This window comes from Neopsephotus bourkii, unplaced genomic scaffold (assembly GCF_033783945.1).
Source record: "Neopsephotus bourkii isolate Nb327-2 ecotype Australia unplaced genomic scaffold, CSIRO-AGI_Nbou_v1 NB_1675, whole genome shotgun sequence".
Lineage (NCBI taxonomy): Eukaryota > Metazoa > Chordata > Aves > Psittaciformes > Psittacidae > Neopsephotus > Neopsephotus bourkii.
Genome location: NW_026902149.1, coordinates 860,579 through 873,272, shown reverse-complemented (window position 1 = coordinate 873,272; position 12,694 = coordinate 860,579). Strand labels below are relative to the sequence as shown.

The 12,694-nt window shown below is 56.6% G+C and overlaps 1 protein-coding gene and 1 long non-coding RNA gene across 3 annotated transcripts; one reads left to right on the top strand and one right to left on the bottom strand.

The window, feature by feature from the left end:
• Nucleotides 1-4,318: 4,318 nt before the first annotated feature.
• On the top strand, nucleotides 4,319-8,615 carry LOC133224332 (S-adenosyl-L-methionine-dependent tRNA 4-demethylwyosine synthase TYW1-like). The gene is made up of 3 exons (XM_061375763.1): nucleotides 4,319-5,559; nucleotides 6,834-7,030; nucleotides 8,387-8,615. The coding sequence occupies exons 1-3, from the start codon at nucleotides 5,323-5,325 to the stop codon at nucleotides 8,613-8,615; spliced, it is 663 nt and encodes a 220-aa protein (XP_061231747.1). The 5' UTR covers nucleotides 4,319-5,322.
• Nucleotides 8,616-8,697: 82 nt separating this feature from the next.
• Nucleotides 8,698-11,753, bottom strand: LOC133224298 (uncharacterized). Of its 2 annotated transcripts, XR_009728829.1 has the most exons (4): nucleotides 11,099-11,742; nucleotides 9,934-10,449; nucleotides 9,340-9,464; nucleotides 8,698-8,949 (listed from the first exon to the last, which is right to left on the bottom strand). It is a non-coding gene; the product is annotated as an uncharacterized LOC133224298 (long non-coding RNA). The 2 variants fall into 2 exon arrangements; XR_009728828.1 differs by having other exon boundaries at nucleotides 9,340-10,449; nucleotides 11,099-11,753.
• Nucleotides 11,754-12,694: the final 941 nt, after the last annotated feature.

The window sequence follows — 12,694 nt, the reverse complement described above, 5'->3', positions numbered from 1 at the left end:
GGACAGTTCCCTGAGGTACGTGAAGGATGCCAGCAGAGCAGCCAGAGTGTTGGTGATACGGTATGTTTTTATTTAATATCCCACTGTATTAGAATCATGTCTGTTTTCACAAAAATACGTTTTCCTTAAAAAAGCAAAAGATGCAGTGATGCTTATTGAGGGGGGAGCGACAAAGAGGGAAAAATGATAGCAGTCACCTGCACCTTGAGGATGCTCCACAGCACTTCATTTTCCTGTGCTCCTGGGGGGAGCTGCCTTTTCTGGGAGTCCCAGAAGTTGGCTCTTGTTTCCCCAGTGAGGCCAAAGCCCCTGTGAGTGTGCCCGTGCCAGGCGGCTGGGGGTCCCTGCTGCTGTGGAGCCATCCCCAGCACCTATGGGCAGCTGGCAGCATGCTGCAGGCAGCAGCGGAGACCGGGAGGAGCCTGGCTGGGAAGGGAGAGGGGCTGCGGCCCCCTCAGGAGCAGCAAGGGCCAAATCCTTTTGCAAGAACCAATGCAGATATACATCCGCTGGCAGTGTTCAAGCAAGGCTGGGCAGGTCTAATGCCTAGTGTGGTGGGAACAGAATTTCCAAAAGCAGACATATATAAATATTCTGAAATAAATATTATATAAATAATATATTTATATAATATAAATAATATTATATAAATATTCTTATTCTTCTTCACACCTTCCAAGGGAAGGCCCTGTGTTGAAGCAGCCTCAGGAAGGATGAAGTGTGTGTGAAGGGGGGGGCTGTAGGGTAGGATGTTTACATCCCACCTTCTCAGACCTATTTCTCCTCCTATTTCTGCTCACCCAGAGCGCTTCCCTCTTCCAGCCAGGTGCTCTCGGAAATGACAGAGCCTTTGCCATGCTCTGCCCCCAGTTTGGCACAGGGCTAGCCCACAGGACACACGCACCCCTCTTTGGTGTAAACAGCAGCTGCCCCAGGCTCAGTGCTCACAAGAAGGTGAAGGTCATGGCTCTCACGGGCCTGGAGATGTCTTTTTTTCCCCGGACTTAGTGCCTGGGCTCTCCTTCAGAGATAGGGTCATGTTAGCACCGAGCTGAGCACACGGAGAGGCTGGGAGTGCAGCAGTTAGCACAGAAAGTGCCAGCGAGGGAAAGCCAGGCTGATGGCACGCTGCTCTGCCTGCAGGGCCCTCGCCTCCCTGCTAAGTCTAGGAGCCAGGCCCAGGGTACTTGGGACACCAGCTCTGAGCTCCTGTGCTTGCCCTGTCCTCACTGCAGCTCCCTGGAGCTGAGCCCAGCTTGCCCTAGGTTGCAGCTGAGCAGGTGCTCAAGGCACAGAGGCAGGGCTGTGCCCTTGGCCACTCCTGGATCTTTCCTTTGGGACGAGCAGCAACTTTGTCTGACAATTCCCAAAGATCCTTTTTCTCTCTCCCAGCCTCCTGCTGGGCTCGCTCAGCTGATGGGGAGCCCATGGGCCTGGAGCCAGAGGGTTGGGTGCCCCACGGGGGTGCAGGGGTCTCTGGGAGTGCCAAGACACCTCGATGCCTCCTCCTCAGTGTCCCCTCGCAGCCGATGTGAGCTGTGCTTCCAAATGTGCTGCAGGTAGGGAGCAGCAGCAGGAGTCCTGCAAGGGAGGAGCAGTGCTTGGTGGGGTCTGAGGAGCAGTCATGTCCCAGGCAGAAGAGGTGCACGTCGAAAACGGGTGAGGGAAATGCCTGTGAAAAGCTGAGGCTGGGTGACCAAGGATGGTGAGGCCACGATGTTCTCCAGGGGTAGTGTATGGGCTCCTGAAGTTTCAGGCAGGTCCCAGTGCATAAAGGAAGAGTTTCCATGGGACTTGACTGAGTTCCCACTCCTCAGACACCTGCAGCAGCTGATGGAGGTGGATTACAAACTGCTCGTCCCAGTACATGCGCAATTTTGGGTTATTGTTAGCATTAGGGTTAGGGGTTAAGTTTAGGGTTAGTGTTAGAGTTAAGGTTAGGGGGTTTAGAGTTAGGTTTAGGCTTAGGGTTTGGGTTAGGGGGTAGGGCTACGGTTCGGGGTAGCTTTAGCGTTAGGGGTAATGTTTAGAGTTCGGGTTAAGGGCAGGGATTGGGTTAGTGTTAGGTTTAGGCTTAGGGGTGTCCTGGGTTTAGCAGTAGCAGTCATTTTTCTCCTTCTTGGTAGCTGGTGCAGTGCTGCGTTTTGACTCTCAGCCTGGGAACAGAGCTGATAAAAATGATGTTTTGGTTTGGCCAAGGACTTTGTGAGCCTCATGCTGTGCCAGGGAGGAGGGGAAGCCGGTAGGAAGCAGAGACAGGACACCTGACCCAAACTGACCAAAGAGGTATTCCATAGCACAGCACGTCATGCCCAGGAGGTAACTGGGAGCTACCTGGAAGGGCTGGGACTGCAGGGTTGGAGGAGGTATCGGTGGCTGCTTGGTCGGGCTGGGGGGATGAGTTACCGGTTGGCTGGTGCTGAGGTGTTGTATTCTCTTCCCTTGTTGCTTCCTTTGTCATTACTATTATTGGTGGTAGCAGCAGTGATTTGTGTTGTACCTTAGTTACTAAACTGTTCCTATCTCAACCCGGGGGAGTCGCATTCTTTTGCATTCTCCTCTTCGTCCCTCCGGGAGTACGGGGAGATAAGAAGGGGGGAGTGAGTGAGCAAGCTGTCTGGCTGGGTTAAACCACGAGTTAGGGTTATGTTTAGTGTTCTGGTTAGGATGCACAGTTTAGGAGTTAGGGGCAGCTTTAGGGTTTTGGGTTAAGGTTAGACTTAGGGATTAGGTTTTCGTTTAGGCTGAGTTTTAGGGTTAGGGGTAAAGTTAGTTTTAGGATTACAGTTTTGGGTTAGGTTTAGTGGTGAGGTTTAAAAGTTTGTCTCTCCATCATACCCAGTTTTCACCCCCATGGTGGCACGTGGTTCTGGCAGGTTCAAGCCATTCCCCTTGGCCTGTCCCTACAGGCCCTTGTCCCAAGCCCTTCTCCAGGTTCCCTGCAGCCCCTTTAGGCACTGGAGCTGCTCTAAGGTCTCCCCTTCAGGGGCCTTCTCTTCTCCAGGTTGAGCAAGACCAATAATCATACATAAAGTTATGTCTGCTCTGTTTTAATTGCTGGTGCTTAATGGGTTTTGTAACTGGAATAAAATAGTGCATCCAAAGAGTGAAGGTGGTAAAACCTCCTGGAGAGGTACAGAGTAGGTGGACTTTTATCTAGAAGACAAGCTCTTTCTTGTCAGTTTGCTCTTTCGGGTACTGGTGGGTTTGTGACCTTTGTTCTGATAGCACAGGTTGAATTAGTTGAACAAGCCTTCAGTGGATTTTATCTGGAGAGAAAGAAATTAGCAGAAATACATCTCAGCAAGCCACATACCACTGAACTAATTTGTGAGAATTTTACTAACTGAATTAAAGATGAAGCAAGGCTGTAGTGAACTTGAGGTCATGCCTAAGACCAAATCAGTACTTCAGGAGGTTGAAGTATTCAAATCTCCAAATCAAGAGCAGCTGATCTCAGAATGATGGGCTGAAGTTGAGAGGAGTGCGGTGTAGGAGAACTTGAGGGGTTGCATCCACTGACCAGGGATCACTGCAGGGCATGGAGGTGGTTGATGCTACTGACCAAGAAGACCTCAGCTTCTCTTGCAAGTAAATGACTGAAATCATCACTGCTCACCTCTTGGCTTCATGTACAGCATGGCAGGAACACTTTTCCTGCTCCAACTGGCTCTCCTTTGGTCCATTTGCTGTATCAGTTGCTTGGGAAGGGGCCTGAAGCAAAAACCCAGTATCTCTGCTGACTTAATGCAGTTCAGTCTGAGATGAAAGTGTCTTTTGAGAAATGCCACTACTAAATAGTGACTAGTTCTGAGTGTGCTTCCAGGAAGCCATCAGAAAAGCTGTTTCCCTGAAGCCTCATGTTCCTGCCTGTTCATACTAGTGATCCGCAGATCTTGGCTGACCAGTGTGCGATGGGAAGCTTCTCCCTGTGCTTTATCCAAGGGATGCTTGTGGTGCTCATCCAATCCACCTGTGTGTGCTGGGTACTTCTCACCCCATGGACTAGCTGTCTTTAGGTACGGATAGAACATGCCAGCTCTGCCAACCCAGGGGAAATGATGAGCACTGGGGGCTTTGGGGCACATTGAGCAATGGTGCCTTTCATTGGGTGTCCACAATCAGTGCAAATCAATCATATAACAAACCCTCTCAATGTTCCCTGTGGTCGTTGGTGATTCCTGCAGCTATCAGTGTTTCACAGGCTCTTTGTGGAGTGGTGGGGTTGTAGAAATTCCTCAGCTGTTCTGGTGGCCTTTGACCAAAACGACCCAAGATGCTTTTTAATGTCAGTTCTATTCAGCACTAAAGAATAAGAGATTCTCTAGAGCACCATCCTATGCCTGGATTTCCAGCCTCCCTGTGCGTGTCCAGGAGGTGCAGGCACCCATGGACTTTTTTTCCAAGCAGTTCTCAGTATTGATGGAATTAATTTAAGCAAAAGATGGTAAGACTGAAGTGAGCTGGAGGGAGTTTTTCAAAGTGCCTTTTTGGGTGTTTGCTCATATACTCAGCCCTGAAAAATAATCTGTGTGTTTACTGACTGTGTTTGCACTGTCTCTACTGTGCCAGTATTTTCTTTGTACCTGGGCCATGGCCCTCGATAGCCAGGGGTGTTATTGAGCAGTTTGGATGAGTGCCCCCAGTCTCTATTTATTTGTGTTTTAACAAGGGTCTGCAATGCTGAACTCTGAGCAGTCACCGTAGCATCACCTTATGTGAGACCTGGGGCAGGGAGCAGAGAGGAGCACGCTCAATATCATCCTTAAAATGTTGCTACCCCCACGCAGGCATTTGGTGAGCAGCCTGCAGACCCCCATGTGAACAGAGCTGCTGATGCCAAGGCAGAGAATTAAAGACTACTCTTGGAGACTTTGCCCCGTTCCTGCCAGTGCTCAGGGGTCCAACCTGGCCTTGAACACTGCCAGGGATGGGGCAGCCACAGCTTCTCTGGGCACCCTGTGCCAGTGCCTCACCACCCTCATAGTGAAGATGCATCATAGTGACTTGTTGCATTGGTTGTTCATGAGACTTTCTTCCAGGCATCTCATGTTTTAAAATCAAGGGATCTTCTTGAAGATCCTTTGGTAGCTCAGGAGCACGAGCATCCTCCGTTTGAATACATTCCAATGCATTATCCTGCTTTTGCAGGATAAAGACTGACCTGTGTTTTGCTGCTGGGGAAGACTGGGCACACATGGTTTGGTGATGTGTCACTCAGGGGGAGACCAAGTTTTGATGCCATCTCCAAATTTCTACCTTTCCATAGATACAGAGTGAAGGGGGGACAAGCCAGGTTGTCCTCAGGGTTTGTTGCTGCTGATGTGGCTGCACTGCCCTGAGCTTGTGAAAGGTCAAGCTGATGACGACGGTGTCCATGTTTCTTCTCAGGGTGTGACTTACTGCGGTAAAAGCTCGGCCAGCAATCTCACCATGGCCAATGTCCCCTGGCACGAGGAGGTGGTGCACTTCGTCCAGGAGCTCGCCAACCTTATCCCCGACTATGAAATTGCCTGTGAGCATGAGCACTCGAACTGTCTCCTCATCGCTCACAAAAAGGTGAGGCTGTGCCAGGGTGTGATGCCAGGCACCGTGCATCTCCTTGGAAATGCTGGACAAGTGCCTTGTTCTAACACACTTATCTCTAGAGTTAGCTTGGTGCTATTCTGGGGGGGGAAGCATACTGCATATATTTCAGAAAAAGCTGAAGATGCACCATGTTGCTGCTGGTCATAACAGCTCAGTGCTACCACAGCAATGCAGGCAGGAGGCATGTAACAGGTCCAGGAGAAGCTCAGTACAGTATAGAATCACAGAATGGTGTGGGTTGGAAGGAACCTTAAAGCTCATCTAGTTCCAACCCCCTGGCATGGACAGGGACAGCTTCCACTGGAGCAGCTTGCTCCAAGCCCCTGTGTCCAACCTGCCCTTGAGCACTGGCAGGGATGGGGCAGCCCCAGCTTCTCTGGGCACCCTGTGCCAGCGCCTCAGCGCCCTCCCAGGGAAGAGCTTCTGCCTAAGAGCTCAGCTCAGTCTCCCCTCTGGCAGGTTCAAGCCATTCCCCCTTGGCCTGTCCCTGCAGGCCCTTGTCCCAAGCCCCTCTCCAGGTTTCCTGCAGCCCCTTTAGGCACTGGAGCTGCTCTAAGGTCTCCCCTTCAGGAGCCTTCTCTTCTCCAGGCTGGCCCAGCCGAGCTCTCTCAGCCTGGCTCCAGAGCAGAGCTGCTCCAGCCCTCGCAGCATTATCGTTGGTGCCATGCTCTCTGAGCAGGGGCTTCAGTTGACTTGAAAGGGTTGCTTCATCCAGGGGTACCTGGGCATCATCTCAAGCTTACACATTTCCTTCAGGGCTCTTCCCCAGACCAGAGTCTTTCAGGTATAAGTGACAGCTGGCAAGGGCAGAGAGACTTGGGAAGGCTTTGTGATGCACTGTGAAAGTGGGGCTGTAGTGGTGGGACTGTGAAGGGTTCAGGAAAGCACCCAACAGTCAGCCCTTCATGGACATTATCTGCTGGTAGACAGTACTAAATGACTAAAGCTGTAAGAAAAACAGCCCCCCTGTATCTGTGTGTTTTCAAACCCTGTGGATGAATGTAGCTGAGAAACAGTAAGTTCTGGGTGGTTTTCACCTGAATTTTTGTTTTTTTCCCATCAAAGCAGTTACCCTGCAGTAGCTTCTGGATGGCTTCACTCTGGGCATGGTGGTGGCTTAAAAATTAAAAACTACTACATCTGGTAAACCAGTTTAACATTCACCCAGCTTGTCTTAGCACACGTGTGGTGTTTGGTATGTCTCATTGCTCCCTGGCTCAGGACTGTGCTTCTTTTCCTTCCAGTTCAAGATCAATGGCGAGTGGTGCACATGGATCGACTACGACCGCTTCCAGGAGCTGGTGCGAGCACAGGAGCAAAGTGGCGGCTCCCAGACTTTCACAGCAGCTGATTATGCAGCCAGAACTCCTCACTGGGCACTCTTTGGGTCCAGAGAGAGGGGATTCGATCCCTTGGATGTGAGATACCACATGCCACTGCGGTCCCTTCCATTCTTCTCTAGGCATGCTCAGGATCCCTCTGTTCCTTTCTGTGGTCTCTCAGTTACTCTCTGTTCCCTTGTGAGTGCTCTTTACCGGAGGGCATTTTGTCTTTGGCCTTCCTTTTCTGGCTGACATTACCTGTGAAAAGCCCTTATTATTCTTCTGCCCCTCTCCCACTGAACGGCCCCAGGGGAAACAGCACCGCAGCTCCTGGGAGCTGGTAAACCCCAAACGGGTGGGGATGGGCCACAGATGGAAAACAATTGGGATCTGGGGAGGATCCCCATCCTCTCTGGACTCCCCAGCTGGCTCCAGAGCACCCAAACATGGGGAGGGGCACCAGCAGAGAGGGGAAGAGAAGGGAGCAGAGGGACTGCCAGGGCTGGAGCAAAGGTTTGCACCTTAGGAAACACGGCAAAATAAAGCCAGGGAGGAAAGGCTGCAGAGCTGCAGAGACGTTCATCCAGCCTTGGTGGGGAAATCTTCCAGTAGGAAGAGCTTGGTTCACCCCACGCCACCCTGGGAGCTGCCACCCAGCACGGTTTCTTGCTGGCAGTAGAGAATGGGCCTGGCCCCATCTCTCCTGTCCCATCTCAGGGCTGCTCTGGACCAGAGCCCCACAGGTGGGGGGCCAGCAGCACTGGCCATTACTTATTATGGGAATGATGGATCCGTGCCTTTAGCCGCTTGTGAGTTCCCTGGCTCCTGGATCTTGTCTGCGTTGAAGAGGCAGGGGTGGATGAACCTGGAAGCACAAAGTTTAGCTCAGGTCTCTGCAGCCGCACTCCGAGCTGGCACCGGGGCTACCACAATCCCTACCCCCGGGGGAATGGAAGGTTTTACATCCCCAGAGCCCAGCAGCCACCACCCGAGCCGGCTCCTACAGCACAGCCTGGCCCTTCCGCCATCCCCCAGCCCAAGGGGACAACACTTGTCCAAGGGGACATCAGCTCCTCGAGGCTGAAGCACCAACTCCCTCACTACCAGGGGAAGCGATGCCTTCTCCAAGGCCTGAGGGGCGCTGGCCAAAGAAAGGTGCAGGAGTTCCTGGAAGGCAACACACCACTGTGAGCCGGGGTCAGCAAAGGAGGAAGAGCCTGGCTTTAGGGAGCTGGCAGCACCCGCAGGAGCCGATGCATCCGGTGCATCCAGAGGGGCAAGGAGCGACATTTCGGATTCCCCTCCAACCCCCAGGCCTAGGGCTGGGGCTGGGGCAGTGAGTGAGGGAAGCACCTTCCCTTCGCATGGCAAGGCTCTGCACAGCCCCAGTCCCAGCCCCAGTCCCTCAGGGCTGCCCAGCCAGGTCAGGCAGGAAAGCTGCTGCCTAAATCTAACCCTGCCCTTCAGCCCCGCAGAAGCCCCGTCCACCCCAACTCACCTGGCAACACGGGCGCGCTGCCGCTTCTGGGCTGGCTGGTGTCAGTAAGGCCGGCGGTGGTGGAAACGTCTTGCCCAGAAGCGACCGATGCTGTGGTCCTCTTTGCTGCCTGTGTGCGGCTGGTGCCTGAGCAGCGCTGGGGGATGGCTGACGGGAGGGAGCAAGAAATCAGGACCCGCAACTTGCCGCATGGGACTAGCCCTTAGCATCGCCTCCCAGCGTGAGCAGCTCACAGCTCCAGCGCTGGGCAACCTCGCCCACCAGCCCGGGGACTGCAGGACACGAGTCTTCACAAGTCTCTGAGAGCATCGGAGCCGATGCAGCACTGGCCCAGGAGCTTCCTCAGCCTGTGCTACACAGGCGCCCACTGCCCTGCCAGCCCGGGCCATGGCTTTCTCCCCCTTGCCGTGCCCTTGGCATTCCCCCTCTGCCCTTACCAGCCTTAGCTCCCAAGAGCCGTCGAGAGCGCTGCCATGCTGCCTCCCCCTCCTCCTCCAGGATCATGTCGGCGGTGGGGTACTCTGGGTTAAGCTCAGGGAACTGCCAAGAGAGAGCAGTAGCTTAGTTCCTTCTCAGGGCAGCCAGCAGAGCCGCTCTCAAGGAGGTGTGGAAGCAGGCCTGTGCCAGACCCATAAAACCGTGGCTCTGCCACAGCCACCGCAGAGCTCTGGACCCCATTCATTTTGGCACTGGCTTGGGGCTGAGGCCACGGCAGCCTTGCCCAGGCCGGTACCTGCTCCAGCAGCGGGCAGCAGTCAAGCACAGCTAGCACACACTGGGGCAGGGGAGAGCCTCACTTCCCACCCAGCCAAGGATGAGAGCTCCTGCCCCAAGGCAGGCAGCTCAGCCTGCCCCCAGCCCTGCAGGGACTGCACTGAGCACATTCTATCCCCAGAGGAGGGCAAAAGAGGCTGTGAGACAGCAACGTACCAGCACCAGTGGGTGGATGTCGCCAGGCACCAGCAGGCAGATGCTCCTCCTGCGTGGCCTTCCTTTCCCCAGCGATGGTGGTGGGCTCGGGGACTGCCGCCGCTCCTCCTCAGGCCTCTCGACAGCTACAGGAGGAGACAAGTCAGGAGCAGCTCCCAGCAGGGGCGCTTGGCCTCTACCGAGGGGGTTGTCCCTTCTCACTCCTCTCTGGATGCCCGTCTTGGAGGGCAGAGCCAGGGGCACGGCCTTAAGCCGCGGACAAGGCTGCGATGCCCTGGGGCAGCAGCTGGCCACAAGAGATCCAGGGGGAAGCTCTCACAAGAGCCCGCTGGGGCTCCATGGGCCAGCGGCCCCTTCCCACCTCCACAGACGCTCCTTGCACGCTGCCCACCCGAACCACAAAGCACACAAGCTGCCACACGTGGTGGCCACATCTCGCACTGTGCCACGGGACCCTCTCCGCGATGGGCACACGGGGTTTCCTCTCTCTTTCAGCTGAGGAACTGTTGGAATGAGCTGCGCCTGGCATTGGAGCACACCTGCACCAGTGGCCCATCCGAGCCCGGCACAGAGCTGGGCCCCACCTACACTCACCTTCCTCGGTCTGCACAGCCTTGCTCGCTCTTCCCGGAGTGCTGTCTTCCCGTGGCAGCGATTCCCATGCTCTGTGCAAGTGGGAGAGAGCCAGTTAGGGTCAGCGCCAGGCTGGGACAGGACATGCCAGCGCCACACGGCAAAGTCACCGCTACAGCCGTCTGAGCCCTTCAAGCTCCAACCCAGCCTGGGCACAGGGCAGGGATGGTGCCGGTCAGCGCTGCCGCCAGCACCGCTGTGGAACAAGGCAGCGGGGATGCTGACGGACCCAACAAGGGGGCTTCCCCACCACTGGCTGACCCAGCAGCCATGTCTCGCGGGCCTGGAATATCCCAGCTCCGGTGGAGAGCAGGCCTTGGGCACCAGGTGAGCTGGGAAGGCGGCTGCTTTCTTCCTGTCTGGCACTGACAAGCAGGCACTGGCTGGATGAGCAGTACGTTACCTTCCCATCCAACGTGGCACTTGGCAGCAGGATCCTTTGCCGGACTGCGGGCACTCCCTCACGCACATCCTCTTCTATCGGAATGTGGAAAGAGACCAGGAGTAACTAATTTGGCTCAGGGGAGCACAGCCTCCCTTTCTCCTGCTCACCACAGAGTAAATCCCATCCCCCAGGTGCTGGCTGCCGAGCCCAGAGCCTCTCTTACTTCAACGCTGCTCAGCTCCCCCTTGCAATGTCCATGGAAGGCAAAGTCTGAGCATCCTAAACTGAATCCACGCTGGGAGCAAGCAGCCTCCAGGCTCTTTACCGGCCTAGGCGACGGGGAGGGAGGATGCTGCTGGCCCAGCCAGAGCAAATCCTTCCTTACTGATCCGCCCCCGGTGAAACCTTTCCCTGCACAGCTGCAGAGCTCCATCAGCCAGGACTACATGCCACTCTCCCGTCTGCAAGCCCGGCCCAGGATGTGAGCAGTGGTTTATTACAGCTCAGCAGGTGCTGAGTGGGAACACAGGGCTCCCACACGTGCTGCTGCCTCCAGCTGAAAAGGCGGCAGCACAGCAAAGAGATTTTGTCCTTTCCTTTCCCCTGGATGTGTCCCCCCCTGCAGACTGGCCAGGGCAGAGTGGCGACAGGAAAAGAGCTCTGTGCTGGGCTGTGGGCTGCGGAGCTGTGCTGGCTGTTGGGCCCCTGGGGCGCCCCGGGCATCTGACTGTCCCAGCGTACCGGGGCAAAGATGTCCTCAGGGCTCCGGTCCTGTGGCAGCGGGTGCCGGTGACGCATGGTCTGCGGTGGAGCTCTGCTGGGGCACAATGGTCACAGCACTGTTAGTGGCAGGAAGAGCCGATCCCATCCTCCTCCCAAGCTCACCAGAGGCAGTAGCAGCAGGACGGGTTCTCTCAGCACGGCTGAATTCCTGCGGTTGGGCCACTGTAGAGGCCATTTTGCCGTGCGGGCCACACAAAGACAGGAGCGATGTGGGCTGGCAGGGTCGCATCGCACACTAGGACCCCGTGCTCCCAGCAGCGATCCCTGCAGCACCACGCAGGGCAGCACCAAGGGCAGCAGTATGGGCCCGGCACTGCCATGGCTAGGCCACCCGAGTCCTTATCTCACCCGTGCCCTGTGCCACCTGCAGCCCTCACAACCTATGTCCCTGTGCCACCTGCCTCTGTATCCCACCCGTGTCCCTCTGCCACCTTCATCCCTGACAACCAGGGTCCCTGTGCCCCCCGTGCCCCTGACAAGGAGTGTCCTACTGCCACCCGTGTCCTTATCCCACCCGCATCCTACTCCCTCGCTCACCCAAGGCAGTTGCCGCGGGTCGAGGCGCTCACCCCTCGCCCGATCACAGTGGCCGATCTGCTGTTACTGGCCATTTTCCTCTTCAGGTGCCACAGCTGCACCTCCCAAGGGGTTGGAAAGTGGGCTATCAGGCTGTGGCTGGGCCTGTACGGGGGCGGCCGCAGTAGGGGATAGTGCCTGGGGGGCAGGCACCGTGGTGGAGAGCGCAGGGGCCGAAGGCGCTTGGCGGACCTGCGGGACCGCAGCACCCACCAGGTGCTGGCAGCCCCCGCGCCCAGCGCCGCTCCCAGCAGCGGTCCCTGCAGCAGGCAGGTGCCCGTCACCAACAGCGCCACTGCCAGCGCCGACGCCCAGCGCCAAGGGCAGCGCCAGGGGCCCGGCAGCGCCATCGCTCTCCCTCTCTTCTGCAAACCGGCCCGGAACGCACTGCGGGAGCCGCGCCCCGGCACCTCGATAGTCGCCGCGTTCTGGAGCTCGTGGCCCTGTTCCACCGGCCCCGCCCATCCACCCGCCTTCTATTGACAGCCCTGGGCCACCCGCGTCCCTGGCAACCACTGTCCCTGGGCCACCCCTGTCCTGAGCCCACCCTCGCCTCTGTGCCTGCAGCTCCCAGAGCCCTGCTGTGTCCTGCCGGGCAGGCACCACGGCACGGACCATGCCAGGGACCGCACAGAACACGGTTCCCCTGAGCATCTCCCGTGCCGTGGCCCTGCCGTGCGGAGCCTGCAGCCCAGCTGAGGAGGGCAGGGCTGTCTGCATGGCCTCACCTCGCCAGAGAGGGAGAGGGCGGCTGGGGCAGCCAAAGCCCGCCCTGCTCCTCAGGACTGAGCAGGGGCCACGTCCTGGTCGCCCCCACAACACTCAGCAGCGCTGGTGTGCAGGGTGGCCCCTTGCACCCAGCGCTGCGGTAAAGAATGCCCGCTTGCTAAAACTCCCCGTCGAGTCTTAGAGAGCTCTTTCAGCCGCACTTTCAGTGACACAGAGAGGGAGCAGGGGCACACAGGGAATGCCCACCGA